The sequence below is a fragment of the Artibeus jamaicensis genome, unplaced genomic scaffold, assembly GCF_021234435.1.
Source record: "Artibeus jamaicensis isolate MK-2021 breed Jamaican fruit bat unplaced genomic scaffold, CSHL_Jam_final contig_477, whole genome shotgun sequence".
Lineage (NCBI taxonomy): Eukaryota > Metazoa > Chordata > Mammalia > Chiroptera > Phyllostomidae > Artibeus > Artibeus jamaicensis.
In genome coordinates, this window is record NW_026521854.1 from 1385979 (window position 1) to 1403428 (window position 17450).

A 17450-nucleotide genomic window follows, 5' to 3' on the forward strand; every position below is an offset into this window, starting at 1 on the left:
AAAATTATATAGTCACTCATATATTATACATGGCATTACATATTGCTATTTGTTTGCTATACTGAGAACTGCAAAAAATATCTCATCCTTTGACTAGGTAATGAACATATGCTTTTGGAAATGCATCCTACATTTGACCTTCACTGAAAGGCCAAGAAGCAATCTAAGAGTGCACCCTAAATAATCAAAAAGCTGTCTGCACAGGTATACATGTTTGCTACAATACTTAGTAACAAAAATGCATTTTATATTTATATAAGCTAAATGTTTTGCATTAAATTTACAATGAACTTTTATGATTATCTGTTTAGAAATAATGACAGTATAAATATTCTAGAGTATGAGAAGGATTAACTACAGCATATTTGTACCATGCAACGTTGTATAACCATGAAAAATGATATTGAAAGTTGATGATGAAATTACATAGCATCATGGAATATACTGATAATAAAAAGACAAAGAGGAAAAGCAAGTTGCCAAATTATATCTTTGCTATAACTATATAGAGATATCTATGTCAATGAAAAAAGTGGATAAATAATTTTGGAATACTAATCATTTGATTTCCAGGTAGGGAGTCCTTTGGACAGGTTAGGTTCCTGCCATAATTATTATAATATAGAATTATAAAAATGAGTAAATGGTGAGTCAACTGGCTTGATTTGTAGTCAACACTAAAATATGTGATGAAGTTAAATATTCATCATGCATATTTAATTAAGCAGGCCACACAATGGTACCAGCAATGCTTCTCCACTTATATAAAATATATATGTGTGCTTTTCTTGTATTGCATATTTGAAGTTAAGTGTTCTTTTTTTTTTAATACTTTATTTTTATTTATTTTTAGAGAGAGGGGAGGGGAGGGAGAAAGAAAGCGAGAGACATGTGAGAGAAACATCCATCAACTGCCTCTCAAATGCCCCCAGCACAGACGGGGTCCACACCCCAGGCCTGCACCTTGACAGAAACCAAAGCAGCAAACTTTCAAGCTGCCGGCTGGCAATTAGTCACTGGGCCACACCAGCCAGGACCAGTGGTTATTTCTGAGTGATGAAGTTGTAAGCCTTAATTCTCTCAAAAGTTTCTAATACTTTGAAAAATGTCTACATGTATAAATATTAACTTTATAATTAGTAAAATGTCATTTTGAAGTAATAGCTCTAAACAGAAAGAACACTCCTTCAAATGCACTCCTTTACAATATTTTAAACGTGAACATGTGGAAAAGTGCTTCATGTTTTGCCAAGGAAGGCTCCACATCAAAGGGCGCCGACCCTCCTGAAGCCAGTCCCTAAAGTTACTGTGATCCTAGTAACAAGAGCCACAGGATCCTCCACACGCTAATCCAAAAGCAACAACGAGGAAACCCAGCCAGGTAAGTCCTGAAAAGGATTACTAGTCATCAACAATCTTTTAAAGCTATAGTAATTACCACTGTATAACACCAGTGCATGAACACACAGGTAGACCAAAGAAATGCGGGAAAAGTCCACAGGCAGATGAAACAATGTACAGAAATTTGCTGTTTTCCTGAGGTTGACTGTTCGAGTCCAGTGAAAAAAGACGGTCGCTCACTGAATGTTGTAAGGGGAGCAGGGAGCCACACAGAGAAAATGCTGGCTCCACACCGCACAGTTTGTACTGAATTCGGAAGAATCGAGATCTAATTGTTTAATTGTGAAACCCTAAAATTAGGGGTTTTTTTGTAGCCTTAGAGTGGAGAAGGCCTTCAATTATGATATAATATCCAGAAGTTATATATTAGAAGCAGAGCCAAAAGACAATGAGCTCTAGCCGCTATGCTGTACACCTGAAACTAATAGAAAATAATATCGAATGTCAACTGTAATTGAAAAGTAAAATTTAAAAAAGGACAAAGGAGAAATTAGGGGAAATAGTCATCTCATATCACAAACATGACCAATATTCAACAAAAAATGTACACAGTATATTTGACCAGATTTCACAGAAACAGAGGAAAAAATGCTCAACTTCATGCAAGGAAAAAAAAACCCTATCCCCCCAAAATTTTGCACTTATCAGATTGGCAAAACTTAAAAAGCCCAATGACACAATTTGGTGGCAAGGTGCAGGTGACCAGGCACGTTCTGTATGTGTTGGTGTGCGGGTAAATTTGTCGAATCTCTAGGGAAGTCAGTTTAGGTGTAACTTTGAAAATTCCAACTATCTTGGCTGAACAGAGCAATTTCACTTTGGGAGTTTTCTCATTGGTATATTTACAAGCTAACCTACTTTTAAGGTTCCTCATTGCCACAGCAACCAGATGTCCTGCAGGTCCTGGTGGCTGGTTTTGTGGGTTCCACTTACCATGAGATGCCTTCAGCTCAAAGAAGAGAGGAGGCTCTCTATGTTTTGAAAGGGAATGATTTTAAAAATCTAGTAATCAAAAAAAGCAGGATAAACAGACTATGAGGTGCCGCTGTTCCTATGATAAGACAGCGTGGGGGGAAATGGTGTTCCGGTGCTGCTCCTGCACCAGGTGCGCCGCGCTCCCAGAGGGGCTCGGAGACCCTGCGTGCCCCCCCACCTGGCTCTGGAGGGCGGTGCCGGCCAGCGGGGGCTCAGGGACTGATGGGAGATGTTTCATGATATATAGCCTTTTGTGCCTTTGGAATTTCACATCAGGGATTACATGAACTACTCATAAAATAAGTGTAAATTTAAAAATCATTTTTAAAAATTGAAATGATGGACAAATCAGGCAGTGACAAGTTTTTGTGAAAAAAAAAATGGAATGTGACTAGGAAGGTAATAGGATGAGGGTGATTTTCCCCCCATAACTGTGGCTATCATTATGTAAACAGTGATGTTCCTCCAGAGGGAGACTGAGTACGGGAATGGCCCAAAGGCGAACCGCCCGTGAACTCTGAGTCACTTTCCTGACGAGGGCAGTGTGTCTGCATCGGCCAACGCTTGCTTGGTACCACAGGCAGGTATCGGAAAGGGGTCACCCCCCCTCCTGCCAATCAAAGATCCAATGCCTACCCATCCGAGCCGGGCCTGGAAGAAGCAGTGTCCGATGAGTTAGAGGAGGAGGAGACCACGGAGGACGTCACCGAGGTGATGGACAGTCTCCGCAGGGTGGACGACATGATGTAGGGCAGCACGACGGACCCTGTGCGGCTCTGCTTCCTCTCGGTCAGCGTGGACGGCTGGGGACACATGAGCCCTTGTGGTTAGCCGGCCTGGGGTTCAGCCCACAGGAGCGAACGCATACCCATCCATCTGCCCTGGTGCCCAGGTGGGTGGCTGGCACCCCATTCTGATTTGTCAGTGCCTGGCCTGCCTCGGCCTTTAAACAGTGAAATGCTTATATTCTCACTTTTACACACACAACTCGGGTTAAAATGCCTTGTTCCTGAGACCAGAGAAAAATTTATCAGCCTTCCCGAGAGAGAAATAACCACTACTTTCACCCACCAATAAAACAGCAAGGTTTTCTGCCTGCTGTTCCAGCTTTGCTTTCTCCAGGCATTTAAAAATGGAGCGCTGGCCTAGCAGAAAAGTTTTAAATTGAAACTGTGGACCTGACACTCAACCTGGTGGGTCTCACCTAGGGGCACATGGATCTATTGTCACGAGAAACATCTCCTGTAGGGTCACTGAACCCATCTGCCACCGCTGTACATTTACCTGCTTGCGTTGGCCCGGGTCTAACAAAAACCCCACTCGTGAGGTGCAAGTCACAGTCTCGGAACTTGGTGTCAAAGACAAATTTTCCCAGAAGAAAGCTCTTAACTGGTGGCAGGTTAGGAGGTAATTTTTTATGAATTTATGACTCAACACTCAGATGACATAAAGAGATGATCAAAAAGATCTCTGGAGAGAAAAGCAGTACAGATGGAGGTTTGGGAATAGGAGAGAAGAGTGTGTGTGAGAAATTCAGAGCTTTGGTTTAGGAGAGATGTGAAAACTGGGGGTTCAAGAACAAGGCAGTTAAAAGCGTGGGGGGAAGTCACGCTGAGGGCAGCGGATGGATAATGCTGTGGCCAAGCACACAGGCAACTGCTGAAAAGGTCCGCACGTGTATCCCTCCACCCAGCTCCTTGTGGGGGGGCAGGCAGAAAATTTTAGCTGTGAGAAATGTGTTTAGAATAGTCATAAAGTATGAAGTCAGCTATGTGCATTGTAAAATGTACTCCATAATTCTTTCTCCCCTTCAAAGATGTAAAGAGTATAAACTTAGCATCAAAATAAAAATATTAGAAAAAAAACGTAAGAATGGGCTAGATAGGATAGCAACAACCAGCGTCTGGGTTCAGGGGCACCCCAACTTCTCACAGAGTCATTCCCACAGTGAGGGCCCTGGCGTCAGCCGCGCCTGCAAGTGGGCTAAGGAATGGAAATCCTTGGGCAGCCCCCAGGCCTGCAAGATCAGAAACCCAGGGGCGGGGCCCAGCCACCGTGTGCTTCCAAGGGTGATGAGGGCCGCTCAAGTGGAAAGGCCCCTCTGCACACGAGGAGGGTTGCAGGCTGTCACAGCCGGCCACGCTTTTGCCTACCCACCCCTGGATTTTCACGCCAGGCCTATGCTGTTTCGATGCATTTGGCATCTGCAAAACTGGCCAATATCACACAAGGTAACACAAGATGAAAAGCTCCAAGGCTACTTAGGCAAAGCCTACCAGCGTGATAACCCCGTACAGTCTCTCCACTTTCTCCTTGAGCTCCCGGAAGCAAGAGGACAAGCGGTCGTGCAGCGGCTTGAGCTGCTCCGTCAGTTTCTCCCCGTGGATGCGGATCCCCTCCGTCAGCAGAGGCATCTGGAAAGAAGGGTGCGGGGACAGTACAGTAGGGTTTCGGTAGAGGGTGAGTCCAGGCTTGGAGGTTGGGGAAAGATGGGGGTGCGGCGGGACAGGACCCATCCGAGGAGAGAGCTACTTGTCCGAGCAGCGCTTGGGAGCTGAAGGTGTGGATCAGGGGAGCAGAGAACTGTACCTGAGGATGCAAGCGAGCCACAAACTGGGGAAGCACTGCCTGACGAGGCAAAGCCCCCTGAGCCACTTCTGTGGACCAGCAACTGACAGGTTTAAGCCTTAGATGGATTTAAGTTCACTGAAGTAGTGGGAAGGAGAAAACGGAGGCCAACATCTCTCAGCTGAAACACGGGCCAGGAAAACACCTGGGGGACTTAATCTCACCTCTAAAAGGGCCCTCTCAATACCATGCAGTCTAGTGCCTGCTTTTGCTAGCGTGTGATTCCATGCTTTTAAAAGGAAAGTAACCCTAAAAGTGGGCTTGTAGATGTGAGCCCGAGAGAATCTCAGACTCGTGCCCCTTGCGGCCCTCAGTGGGAAGCTGGCGGTTCCCGGGAGGCCTACCTGTAATGCGATCAGTCTCTTCAGCAGCTCGATCTTCTCCTGGTCTTCAGGATGCTCCTGCAGGTACTTCTCTGTAAAAAAAGCCTAAGAGCAGAGCACAGCACAGGGAATGTTAATGAGAACACACACCTGTCTGTGTATTTGGCTCTAGCGGAAGGGAGGGGCTGGGGTGGGGTGGTGAAACGTCTTCTGTTCTGCCTGATAAACCAGGAGCGACGGCAGGGTAGCACAGCCCCCAGTGACAATGCGAAAAGGTGGGTGCTACTTTGTGGTCGTTCCAGAATCATGCGGTTCCTATCAAGAGTATGTTCTCAACAACCACACACATATACACACGAATCAAACAATAATCAGCAGGGGAGCAGAACTTCATTCCTTAAAATAACTTTCCCAGCCCTGGCTGGTGTGGCTCAGTGGACTGAGTGCCAGCCTGTGAACCAAAGGGTTGCTGGTGTGATTCCCAGTCAGGACACATGCCTGGGTTGCAGGCCAGGTCCTTAGTAGTGAGGGTGTGAGAGGCAACCACATACTGATGTTTTTCTCCCTCTCTTTTGCCTTCCCTTCCCCGACTCTAAAAACAAACAAACATCTTTAAAACAAAATAACTTTCTCAAAGAACTAAGACCAAATGGCAACATTGAAAAGTTACTCATTAGATTAAGTATATAGGTGCTATAAAGAAAAGAGCAAAAATTAACAGGTTGGAGATGTAGCTGATGATTTTGCTGGTCTACCACATGATATAGGCTGTATCGCAATTTCTTCCTACGTTAAATGAAGATTAATGTCTGTCTTTTCTTACTAACCACCTATCTAAAAGACTATCTTGAGGATACAAGACATGAACGTAAAAATGTTTTGGAAATATTAAATGGCAGGTTGCATATATGTCAAGAACACATTGCCCATCAGTAAACATTTATAACCCCCATGGCAAAGGCCGGACAACAGGGAAATAAAACTCAAACTATAATTATAGGTGTTACATAGGAGATCATTTAAAAAGCAGAACTCATTAGGAAAGAAAACAGAATTCTGTAGTATTTCCAGTAAGAGTTCAAGATGGGAGTTTCTCCCTGTCCCTTAACCCTCATTTGTGAGAGTGCTTTCAAAGACCAACTTCAGAGTAACCCCCTTATTCTTCTGCTCCACAAGAAAGCTACCCCATTATATAAAAGCCAAGAGTTCCTGAGACTATGGCAGTTATAAACGTGATCAGCCCATTCTGTGTGGAGAACAGAATATGCGTGGACTCCACCTTATGTTACAGGTGGACCTATGTTGTCCAGCCCCAACCCCACCCCAAAATCACACGTGGAAATCCTGAGCCCCCAACACCTCACAATGGGACTTTCTAGAAAGGGGTACTATGGAGGTAGACATGCAGACACAGGGAAAACACCCTGTGAAGGGACCCGGGGACAAGACAGTCACCTACAAGCCAGACAAGGGTTGCTGGGGGTCTCTAGGAGCTGTGAGGTAGGGGACAAGCTTTTCGTTCATTTCACTGACCCACTCAGAAAGCAGGGGGGAGGGAACATCTCCCAGAGAAATGGTGAGAAGCTAATTTACCAGCTGCACATGCCACAGACAGCGGCGCTGGGACACCCAGACCTGTGTGTGCTGTAGGGTCTGGGGACCTGACCCACCTTTTCGTAGTTGGAGTAACCCCCCATGACAGCAGGGTCCACAATGCCGTTGAGCAGCATGGAGAGAGGGTGCACGGAGAGGGTCCGGTCCCAGGCGTGCTGCTGCACACAGTTGCTGATCCTCTCATTGGTGAGTTCCATGGTTTCAATGGCGTTCTCCAGGGGGCTGATCTCCTCCTGTGACCGAGGGTGCAGGGTGAGCTCTGCCACAAAGACTGGAAGGAGCCCAGAATTCCCCTCGCAGGATAAAATGCCTACTGAGCTACGGAGGAGTTAGCTTTTTGCTGGTCAAGATAATGTTTCTTAGGATACTACACGTATGTGAAATGGTGCCGATAAGTTGCAAAATAAGCTTCTAAGGATTTCCTTAAAAAAGTGTAAGGGTGGTTTAAACATTGGCACTATAGTCACCATTGTTTATGGGAGCAGAGCACCTGCAGAAATTTTGAGAAAAAAATTTAGATCTGTAATAATGATTATTTTTAGGCAAAGCTTCCTCACAAACATTTAAGAACAATGACAGCAGAGTTACAGGATATCTGATCCAAGACACTTCTGTGCCACCAAGAGTGGTCCCTGGGACTTCTGCCAGGATGGAGGCCTAGGTGGAAGCACTGCACCTTCTCACACAACCAAGTTTAAAAACAGCAAAGTTTTAGCACCAAAACGCAGCCAAACCATGGAAAATTGAACTATACGGAAGTCTGACAACAATGAACCCTTCAGCCCAACCGTGAGAGGGACGGAGCCAGGTAGGGCAGGAAAGATCCGCCAGACCCACTCGGGCGCACAACCCAGGTGCGCCAGCAGCCATGGGCGGATCCCAGGTGTGGAGAAGCGGGCGGACCTACTGAGGACGCAAGGCGGTGGACTCACTGAGGGCTGACCACGGTCACACATTCGAGTGCAGATGGACCGTGAAGGAGCGAGCTGTGAGACAGACCGTGCAAGCCCCCAGTGGCGGAAAGTGGAAGAGGGGACCGCCATTGTCCCTCTCTGACCCCGCCCCCACATACAGCATCACAAACCAGCGACCTGGGTGGTCTCTCTCTGACCCACCCCCACATATAGCATCACAAACCCGCCCTGGTGAACACCTCCACCTACGTAACAGGCATGAACAGATCAAAACATGGCTCAAGAACAACTCAGAGCCCCAGAGCCCATAAATCTAAGCAATGAAGAAATAGCAAAACTTTCAGATGCACAGTTCAAAACACTGGTGATCAGGATGCTCACAGAACTGGTTGATTTCAGTCACAAATTAGAGGAACATATGAAGGCTAAACTAATTGAAATGAAGGGAAATGCACTGGAAACCAATAGTAATGGAAAGGAAACTGGGACTCAAATCAAAGGAGTGGACCAGAAGGAGGAAAAAAATGACCAAACAGAAAAGAATGAAGAAACAAAAATTCAAAAAAATGAGGAGAGGCTTAGGAATCTCCAGGACATCTTTAAACGCTCCAACATCCGAATTACAGGGGTACCAGAAGGGGAAGAGGAACAACCATGAGTGGAAAACTTATTTGAACAAATAATAAAGGAGAATTTCCCCAATCTGGCAAAGGAAATAGACTTCCAGGAAATCCAGGAAGCTCAGAGAGTCCCAAAAAAGTTGGACCCAAGAAAAAACATACCAAGGCACATCATAATTACATTAGCCAAGATTCAAATGAAAGAGAGAATCCTAGAAGCAGCAAGAGATAAGGGGACAGTCATCGACAAAGGAGTTCCCATCAGACTGTCAGTGGATTTGTCAAAAGAGACCTTACAGGCAAGAAGGGGCTGGAAAGAAGTATTCCAAGTCATGAAATCCGAAGACCTACATTCAAGATTGATCTATCCAGCAAAGCTTTCATTTAGAATGGAAGGGCAGATAAAAGTGCTTCTCAGATAAGATCAAATTCAAGGAATTCATCATCACCAAGCGCTTATTATATGAAACGTTAAAGGGACTTACCTAAGAAAAAGAAGATAAAAAAGATGAACAGTGAAAGGACAGCAAACTCTCAGTTATTAAGAACCACACCTAAAACAAAAGCAAACTAAGAGGACAGCTAGATCAGGAGCAGAACCATAGAAATGAAGATCTCATGGAGGGTTAGCAACAGGGGAGTGGGAGGAGGAGAAGGGGGGAGAAGGTACAGAAAATAAGTAGCATAGACAGTAGGTAGGAAATAGATGGGGGGAGGGCAAGAATAGTAGGGGAAATACAGAATCTAAAGAACTTGAGACACATGTCCATGAACTAAAGGGGGGGGATGGTGGGGGAGGGGTGTGCAGGGTGGAGGGGAATGAAGTGGGGAAATAGAACTATAATGGCATAATCAATAAAATACATTAAAAACAAACAAACAAACAAACAAACAAACAAAAAGAGTGGTCCCTGGCGAGAGGTTTGGTCCTTCTGCCATGGGGAAGTGTGGATGGCTGTGGAAGTGATACAGAGGTCGCCTTCCCATGGATCCTGTGGTTGACAGGAGTCAGAAATAATAGGATGCATGAGATTTTCAGGCTGCATCCTGGGTGACAATAAAATAAGATGCAATACAGACTCAGACAGAGCTCCTCGTGGGAAATATCTTTAAAACCAGGTTTCAAGAAAAACTGTCTCCTTCATTTTACCCATCATTGTGGGTAATCACTTCCTCCTCCTGACCTGATTCTGAAAGACTGTCCAGAAACCATATTCATCCTCAAAGAAAAGGGCCTTACACTACTGGTGCAGGACATGTCCAGCTTCAACCCAGATTGTTCCAGATGCCAGTACTGTGTATGCACCTTGGTTACAGAAGTAGTAAAGACACAATTCCTGGCTGGGAGGGACTGATGGTTTTGGTGGGATCTCATGACAGTTGGAAATGGTGGGTAACTCATTAGGAAGAAGTGCAGGAGGGGAGGGGTGCAGAGACAGAGCACCTACGCCACCTCGGGGGTTTCAGAGATGACTTCCTGGAGAACGTGGCACCTAAACTAACTCCGCATGGGAGTGAGTGAGGGGGCGCAGTGGCAAGAGGGCAGTTTGGGCAGAGAAAAGGAGCCCATTTCTCGGATGGCTGACACAGCATGGACGGAGCACCTTAGTTCCAGGAGAGTCCACGGGAGAAGTGGTGGGAGAGCTGGGCCGGGAAGACCCTGTGTGAAGGTGCTAAGGAGTCTGGACCTGGCTCTCCAGGCACCGATGGAGGTCACACTCTCAGGCCCCCGAGGAGAATGGACCTCAGAAGGCTGAGGCAGGGAGGCCAGTTACGGGGTTTTCAATGGCATTGAAGGAGGCATGAATGAGGGGCTGGAAATAGGGTGCAAGGGTACGGGGGCTGCAAATAAAGCGGACTGAGTAAACATGAAAACCAGGCAGCTCTGGGGAGGGCTGACGATGGAAGGGTCCAGGATGCCTGCTGTGACAAGCTGGGGCTAAAAGAGGAGGACAAGTTCTGAGAGAGGAGAATGGATGGACAGGAAACACAAGGGAGGCACTGCAAAAGCGCCCGGGCACTGCAGGGCCCCGAGGAGCCAGCGTGCCTCTGGCCATAAAAGCAGCATTCACTGCGAGCAGCCCTCAGGGGGCGGTAAATCAGTTTTACAGAGGCGTCCCGTCGGACAAGCACGCCTTTTATTCCTCTTTTGGAAAACGAAGCTGGCCAGAGGAGGCTGGCTGAGCGCGTGAGAACCAGAGGCAGGATTGAACAAAGGCTCTTATTATATTTGGGGACAGAAAGATTTTTCTGAGTTCTAGTTTCAATTGACTCACTGTTGAAATCTGCTTGACTTCAAACCACTTGAGGATCCCAGGGAAGGTGTACGCAGTCGTGTATGTGGTCCTTTCAATCCACATGGTCTGGCGGGAGGAGAAGAGGAAACGCTGGTCAGTGACCAGGCTTTTTAAAGAACAAAACTCCCTGGTTCACATAAGTGCCATTCCGTTCTCCAATGCCTCCTTAGAGAACGGGGCCTGATTTTCTCTCAGAGCGTTAAGAGTCCTGGATGTTGACAGCTGAAAGGATCCTCGCCTTGGGCCCTCTCACCCTCCAGATGGGAAACCCGAGGTCCAGGGAGGTGTGACCTGCTCACAGTCATAGTGGTGGCAGGCCCAGGAGTGGAGCCCAGGTTCTGGACGCCTGGTCCACGGTTTCCCGCCCAGGTGACAGCCTGCTGTCTTGGTAAAGAGGGCGTGGAGCCTCTATCCCCAGCCCCATTTCTACTGGATAAGCTGGTTCAGTGGGAGGCTACCACTGGATGCCAAGTTCACCTTGTTCTAGGGGCCCAAAGGGGTGGACTTACAGCAAACTCATTGTCTGGGTCCTTTTCTCCTTTCCGGAATGGCCGAGAATACTGGAACTGCTGCACTTCGTTGGCTCTGTAGTAGCTGGGAGAGGCACCGCCACAGTGTTATCTTGTCTCTCTCACCAAAGGCTCTCCTCGATCTGACCGCCCTGAACCTGGGACACGCCTCCCAGGAACCCAGTCAGCCTCTACGCTCTCAAACTGACGGCCTCCACGAGGAGGGCTGAAGTTGGCACACAGTGATTTTATTGTACATCTTTTTAAAAAGTTTTTATTTACTGACTTGAGAGAGACAGGGGAAAGTGGGAGAGAAGAGCGAGAAACATGGATTTGTTTCTACACTTGGTTATGTGCCCACTGGCTGACTCCTGTATGCGCCCTGAGCAGGGATCAAACCTGCAACCCAGGCACTTTGTGATGACAGCGTCCCAACCCACTGAACCGCACCAGTCAGGGCTCCCCCTACACCTTCATTTTCATTATTTACAAATCTGTTTCACAGCCCACAATTTAAAGGGGTCTCTGTCCACGTCTGTGACCTCATCTGTAGTTTTATCATGGTTCTATCAATCCTAGCAGCATTTTAGCTTCTCAGAGGGAATTAGACCTGCCGTCACAGGAAAACTCATTAGGCGAGGGGAAGTGGGCCACTCCTGACCAGTGAACCTCAGAACAGAAGGCACAGCTAGGGATTCCAAAACCTGAGAGTGAACCCCTGAGCTCCCTCTACCTGCTCAAACAAACAAACAAACTCCCCAGTGCCTTTGAGTTACCAAGCTCCTACACTAAGAATGGAGTGGACAGTTACTAAGGTCTGTATGTCTGTGTCCCTGCCAAATTCCTAAGTTGAAAGCTCATCTCCAGCAGGATGGTGTCAGGAGGGGGCCCTTTGGGAGCTGAGAGGACACGAGGCTGGAGCCCCCATGAGTGGGATTAGTGCCCTTATGAAACAGACCCCGGGGGGCTCCCTCGCCCCTCCTACTGTGAGGGCACATGAAGAGGGTGGTCCTCTACAACCAGGAAGAAGGCCCTCCCCAGACTCCACCTGTGCTGGCGGCACCTTGACCTCCGACTTTCCCACTCCCAGCACAGAGAGAACTTGGTTGCTGCTGTTTACCGAGCACCCAGCCTACGGCATGTTACCACAGCTTGAACGGACTCAGACAACAGGAGGGCTTCCAAACAACAATGAACTGAGGCTTTGGTTCTGATGGGCTTCTGAGACAGGGGTTTTAAAAAATAAACGAGAGAGTACACTTACTTCAAGATCTGCTCCGGAACTGGTTTATCCTTGTAGCTGCGTGGCAGGTTCATCACAGGCTTCACGGTGAAACACTGCATATCTGAGGGGCCCGTTAAGGAAGGAGAGGGAACTGGCTCTCGGCTGTCACAGGCTGAAAGCCCACCTGTGCCTCCTGCTTCACGGACGGAAGAGGCGCCCGCCCCATCGTTCCCCTCTGCCAAGCGCCAGGAGCGCACTGAAAAGGGGGCCCCTTCTTGCATTCCCCAGATGCCTTTGTAAGTCATTGAACTAGGATATTCTTTGGTCAGTCACGCGCCAAAGGACCTTCTCAGAGAAAAACAGATGTCCATCAAATATACGAAAAAATGTGATTAGAAACTGCCTTAAATCATTTCTTTTGGACAAGCATTCCTTGGAAGTAGCCAGGCTCTGGAGTCGAGGCAGTTGCAAGTTCTTACATCTCTGCACACCATTTGTTTACAGAGGGCCCCAGCTGGGCACCATGTGAGGTGTTCTGAAACGTGGTCTTCAGGAAACACAATGACCACCATGTCACCCACCTTTTACCAGGAAGAATGGGAGGACCCGAGGAAACCCACATCGTACAGCTGGGAGGTCGGGCTCCACACAGGCTCAGCGCAGGCCTCCTCTAAGGGACCCCATCTCAGCGATGACTACTGTCGCCTTCCACAGAGCTGACACACCGTGTCCATGCCTACAGTAGTTAAACTACACTCTCAAGCACCTGGGTCTAGGACTACCAGTACTTCTCCAAGAGAAGGGTGCAGCCTACCCACGCCAGAGCCACCTGGAGACTAACTCGCAAAGCAGAGTTAGGATTCACAGCTGCTGAATTAGAATCTCTCTGTGTTGCTCCTTCTTTAAAGTCTGAGAACACTGGGCTATCCTGTGCTATTAGTTTATAAAACATTTTCAACTAAGTTACCTTCTTTTCATTTGGATCCTTGCACAGGTTCCATACAGCACTTTGGGGAAATAGCCTTGCCCCATCACCCTGCAGAGGAGAAAACCAAGGTCTGGCTGAAACAGTGTGGGCAAGGTCAAAGGGCTCTGCGAGGTCACTGAAGGCCACGCCCCGGGACTCCTGTTTCCAAAGCCGCTTCTTTTTTTTTAATTTTAAGGTTTTATTTATGTATTTTTAGAGGAGGGAGGGAGGAAGAAAGAGAGGGAGAGAAACATCAATGTGTGGTTGCTTGTTGTGCGTCCCCTACTGGGAACCTGGCCCGAAACCCAGGCATGTGCCCTGGCTGGGAATCGAACCAGGGACCCTTCTGTTCACAGGCCCGCGCTCAGTCTACTGAGGCACACCAGCCAGGGCTAAAGCCACTTCTTGAAGACTTCTTTCACTGTCACACCAAGGAGGCACCTCTATTGTCTTCTAACCCTCCGTTACCCAAGGATTTATCCTGGGAGACCTTTCTTTTCCAAGCATCTGCTAGATGTTAACAGGTCACACTACCCCTCCCTTAAAGGTATGTCTGTCTAGGGACCTATTCTTCTTGTCCATCCCTCTATAAATATTTACCAACCTATGTCTCTAATAATAGCTAATGCATGCTGAAACTTTATTACACATCAAACACTGTTCTTAGTATTGACATATATTTATGCATTCGGCCTTTGTAAGAAGTCCAAGAGGAAGGATGACCCTCAGCCCCACTTTCCAGGTGAGGAACCTGAGGCACAGAGAAGTTAAGCAGCTTGCCCGAAGTGACACGGTGACAGGGCCGGGCTCGAACCCGGTGTCTTGCCTGAGAGCCTGTTTTCTTATGCACGGTGCCACGCTGGCTCTACCATCTCTGCTGCTCTCAGATACTGCGCAGTTTTATAGCATCTTATTTTGGCATAAAGCCCATGAGCAAGTTTTCAAAGTAACTTTGTGATGGAACCCTTACTGTTTTTTTTTTGATAATGCATATAATTGATATTCTAATAAGTCATGGTATGTTACAAAAAAAGAGCTACACATCTCCATTCAGAATTCAGAACAGGAGTCTGCATTCTCGGCAAGCTTCCCATGTGGCTCTAAAGTACAGCCTTTCACATCACGATTCGCTTGTCCTCTCTCTCCTTTCATTACTTCACTGCCACGAGAGGAGGATAGGAGGGTCCCAGAGCTTTTACACAGACTGGAACAGCGAGTCTGAATGGTGAAACGGGGGCCTGAGTGTAAGACGTCTGCGCTCAGAGACGGGATCGGCCCTCGGGCTGCGCCGCACCGCGGCAGGGAATGGAGCCTCCGGGCCAGGCGTCCCCACGGCAAGGATACGCTGCTTTGGGGAGCACTTGATGTCCTCCCCTGGGGGCGTGGTGCTGGTCATCTTCTCGGCATTGGGGAACTGGGTCAGCAGTCTCAGGCTGAAGTCTTCTCGCCTCTCATACTCCTTCCCCCGGTAGATGAAGATTTTGTTCTGAAGGTCAGAGACAGCAAGAGGAACAATTAAATATGGAGAACAAGGGGACAATATGGAAAGCCTGGGACTGAGGAAGCCACTGGACACCCAGCCGAAGTACAACAACCATGATGTTGCACAGATATGACAGCCACTATCATATCTGACGAGGCTCTGGGCTTTCCTGGGGAGTTAAGGTGTAGACTGGGCTTCTCATAGTGTGGCCCCACAACCATGGCCGGTGCTGTCCACACAGAGTCACCAAAAACAAGGAGCTTGGGCCCTACAGCAGGTCCAAGGCATGCAGGATGCTGTGCAGTTCAGCGGGTATTGTTCACACACATTCTCAGTGAAGGAGGGGCCCTGGTTTATGCTCAACAAGCGTCTTATCTCGTCCTGTCCAGCAGTCTGTGGACCAGCCACCTGAGTGGCACCAATGTCAGGAGCATGGAAGTACAGAGACCACAGGGGCAACGTGCCTTTTGACACAGTGGTGCACGAACAGCAAACAGAACAGGTGACAGCTGTCGCTAGGCAATCCTGAAAGCCACTGTGGATGGCAACACCTCAGTCCCACAGAAAAACAACTGCAGAAAAAACAGTAGTCTCTCCATGGCCAATGGCAGTTTTTCCTCTTTAATAACATTCATAAATCTGAATTTTTAAGACAAGAAGTTCCCAGGCCCCAGACACAGGAGCAATCTGCCTCCTCACTCTTGCTGCCCACGCAAGTTCAAATGCAGCCACGCGCTGAAGGTCTCTGCTCATCCGACCTTCACGCAGACGAGGACTCGGTCCTGCCTGGCAGCCCCTCGGGATGATGCATCGTGTAACTGAAACTTGGGTGCGCACCGCTCTGTAAAATGTTTTTTTAAAATCTCTCACCCATTCACCTAACAAATGTGCGCTGAGCGAACAGTAAATGTGCTGGGCACGGGGGAGAAAACGGTGACCCTGTTCTCACAAGGCTCATCTTCCAGGGGAGAGAAATACAAAATCAACAACAAATAAGGACACGTGGTCATTTTAGATAGTATGAGCCACGCAAAGGCGATACACTTTCTAGGCCAAACACCGAAGGCAGTAAACATTGCCAGAACTTTTGGAATAGATGAAAGATTTACGTGACTGATTCATGCATCGTCAAATCCCCTCATCCAGGCAACACCGTGTGGGCAAGGGGTCAGGACACAATACAGCACTGACTGCATGATGTGGACAGCAGCTGAGAGAGAAATCAGACCAGCACACGGTCAGCAGAAACCAGCTCGGCATGAAGGGCAGGGCTTCAAGGAAAACACGGGGCGGGTCCGGGCCTAGACGGTCAGGCAGGGTGAGGGGAGGGAACGCAGAGGAGGACACGCAGGCAAGGGACGAGAGGAATAAAGCCCAAGGGCAAGATGTACGGAGTTCAGGGAGAACAGGAGCCAGAACGAGCCAGAACGTGGATGGCCCTGAAGGGCAGGCAGCAGTCCCGAAGCCCAGGGAGATCCCCGGAGGCTCTGGAAGGAGAGACCAATGCAATGAAGGAAGTGGTGGAGACCACCGAAAGAGACGGTGGGGAGCGCGTCCAAAGTGCGGGAACCCGGGACAGGCTGAGTGGGAGCAGAAGAGGCTGCAGGACCTGGGGTGGGACTCTGGACCCCGGGAGGGGCTGCAGAGCAGGGGCGGGTGGACGAGGACTGGGATGACCGGCCCTAGGGCAGGAGGAGGAGAGGGGCCATTTCCAGGAGAAGAGGAGGCCTGGCTGCGTGGGGGAGAAGACACTGTCACTTACACAGTCTAAGTTGGGGAAGTTGTACTAACCCGAAAGGGCACTTAGGTTACATCATTCAAAAGGGTTTTCCATGCTCAATATCATTAGCTATCAGAGAGATGCAAATTAAAACCACAATGAGATACCACTTTACACCAGTCAGGAAGGCTATCATAAACAAAGCAACAAACAACAAATGTTGGAGGGGTGTGGGGAAAAGGGGTCCTTAGTTCACTGTTGGTGGGATTGCAGACTGGTACAACCATTATGGAAAACAGTAAGGAATTTTCTCAGAAAAATAAAAATCGACCTGCCTTTTGACCCAGCAATTCTACTGCTGGGATTATATCCTAAGAATCCTAAAACATCAATATCAAAGAACCTATGCACCACAATGTTCATAGCAGCACAATTTACAATAGCCAAGAGTTGGAAGCAACCTAGGTGCCCATCAGTAAATGAATGGATCAAAAAATTGTGGTACATATACACAATGGAATTCTATGCTGCAGAGAGAAAGAAGGAGCTACTACCCTTTGCAACAACATGGATGGAACTGGAAAGCATTATGCTGAGTGAAATAAGCCAGGGGTTGAAAGACAAATACCATATGATCTCACCTTTAACAGGAAGCTAAACAACAAAACAAACAAACAAGCAGAAAAAAAAACAAAAAAACAAAGACACTGAAATAGAGAACAAGGGATAGTGACCAGAGGGGGAGAAGGAAGGGAAGTTAAGGGGAAAATGGGG

At 47.9% G+C, this 17450-nt stretch overlaps 1 protein-coding gene across 3 annotated transcripts in view; it reads right to left on the minus strand.

Annotated features, from left to right (window-relative positions):
• The window catches only part of DOCK5 (dedicator of cytokinesis 5), a 195996-nt gene that overhangs the window by 7659 nt on the left and 170887 nt on the right, over positions 1 to 17450 (minus strand). For all 3 annotated transcript variants that reach the window (XM_053668169.1, XM_037163470.2, XM_037163469.2), the window contains 8 exons: positions 14818 to 14959; positions 12546 to 12627; positions 11282 to 11366; positions 10752 to 10838; positions 6998 to 7174; positions 5349 to 5432; positions 4653 to 4790; positions 3013 to 3179 (listed from right to left, as the gene is read on the minus strand). In XM_053668169.1, the coding sequence (XP_053524144.1) occupies positions 3013 to 3179; positions 4653 to 4790; positions 5349 to 5432; positions 6998 to 7174; positions 10752 to 10838; positions 11282 to 11366; positions 12546 to 12627; positions 14818 to 14959 (962 nt within the window). The remainder of the gene's footprint in view (positions 1 to 3012; positions 3180 to 4652; positions 4791 to 5348; positions 5433 to 6997; positions 7175 to 10751; positions 10839 to 11281; positions 11367 to 12545; positions 12628 to 14817; positions 14960 to 17450) is intronic.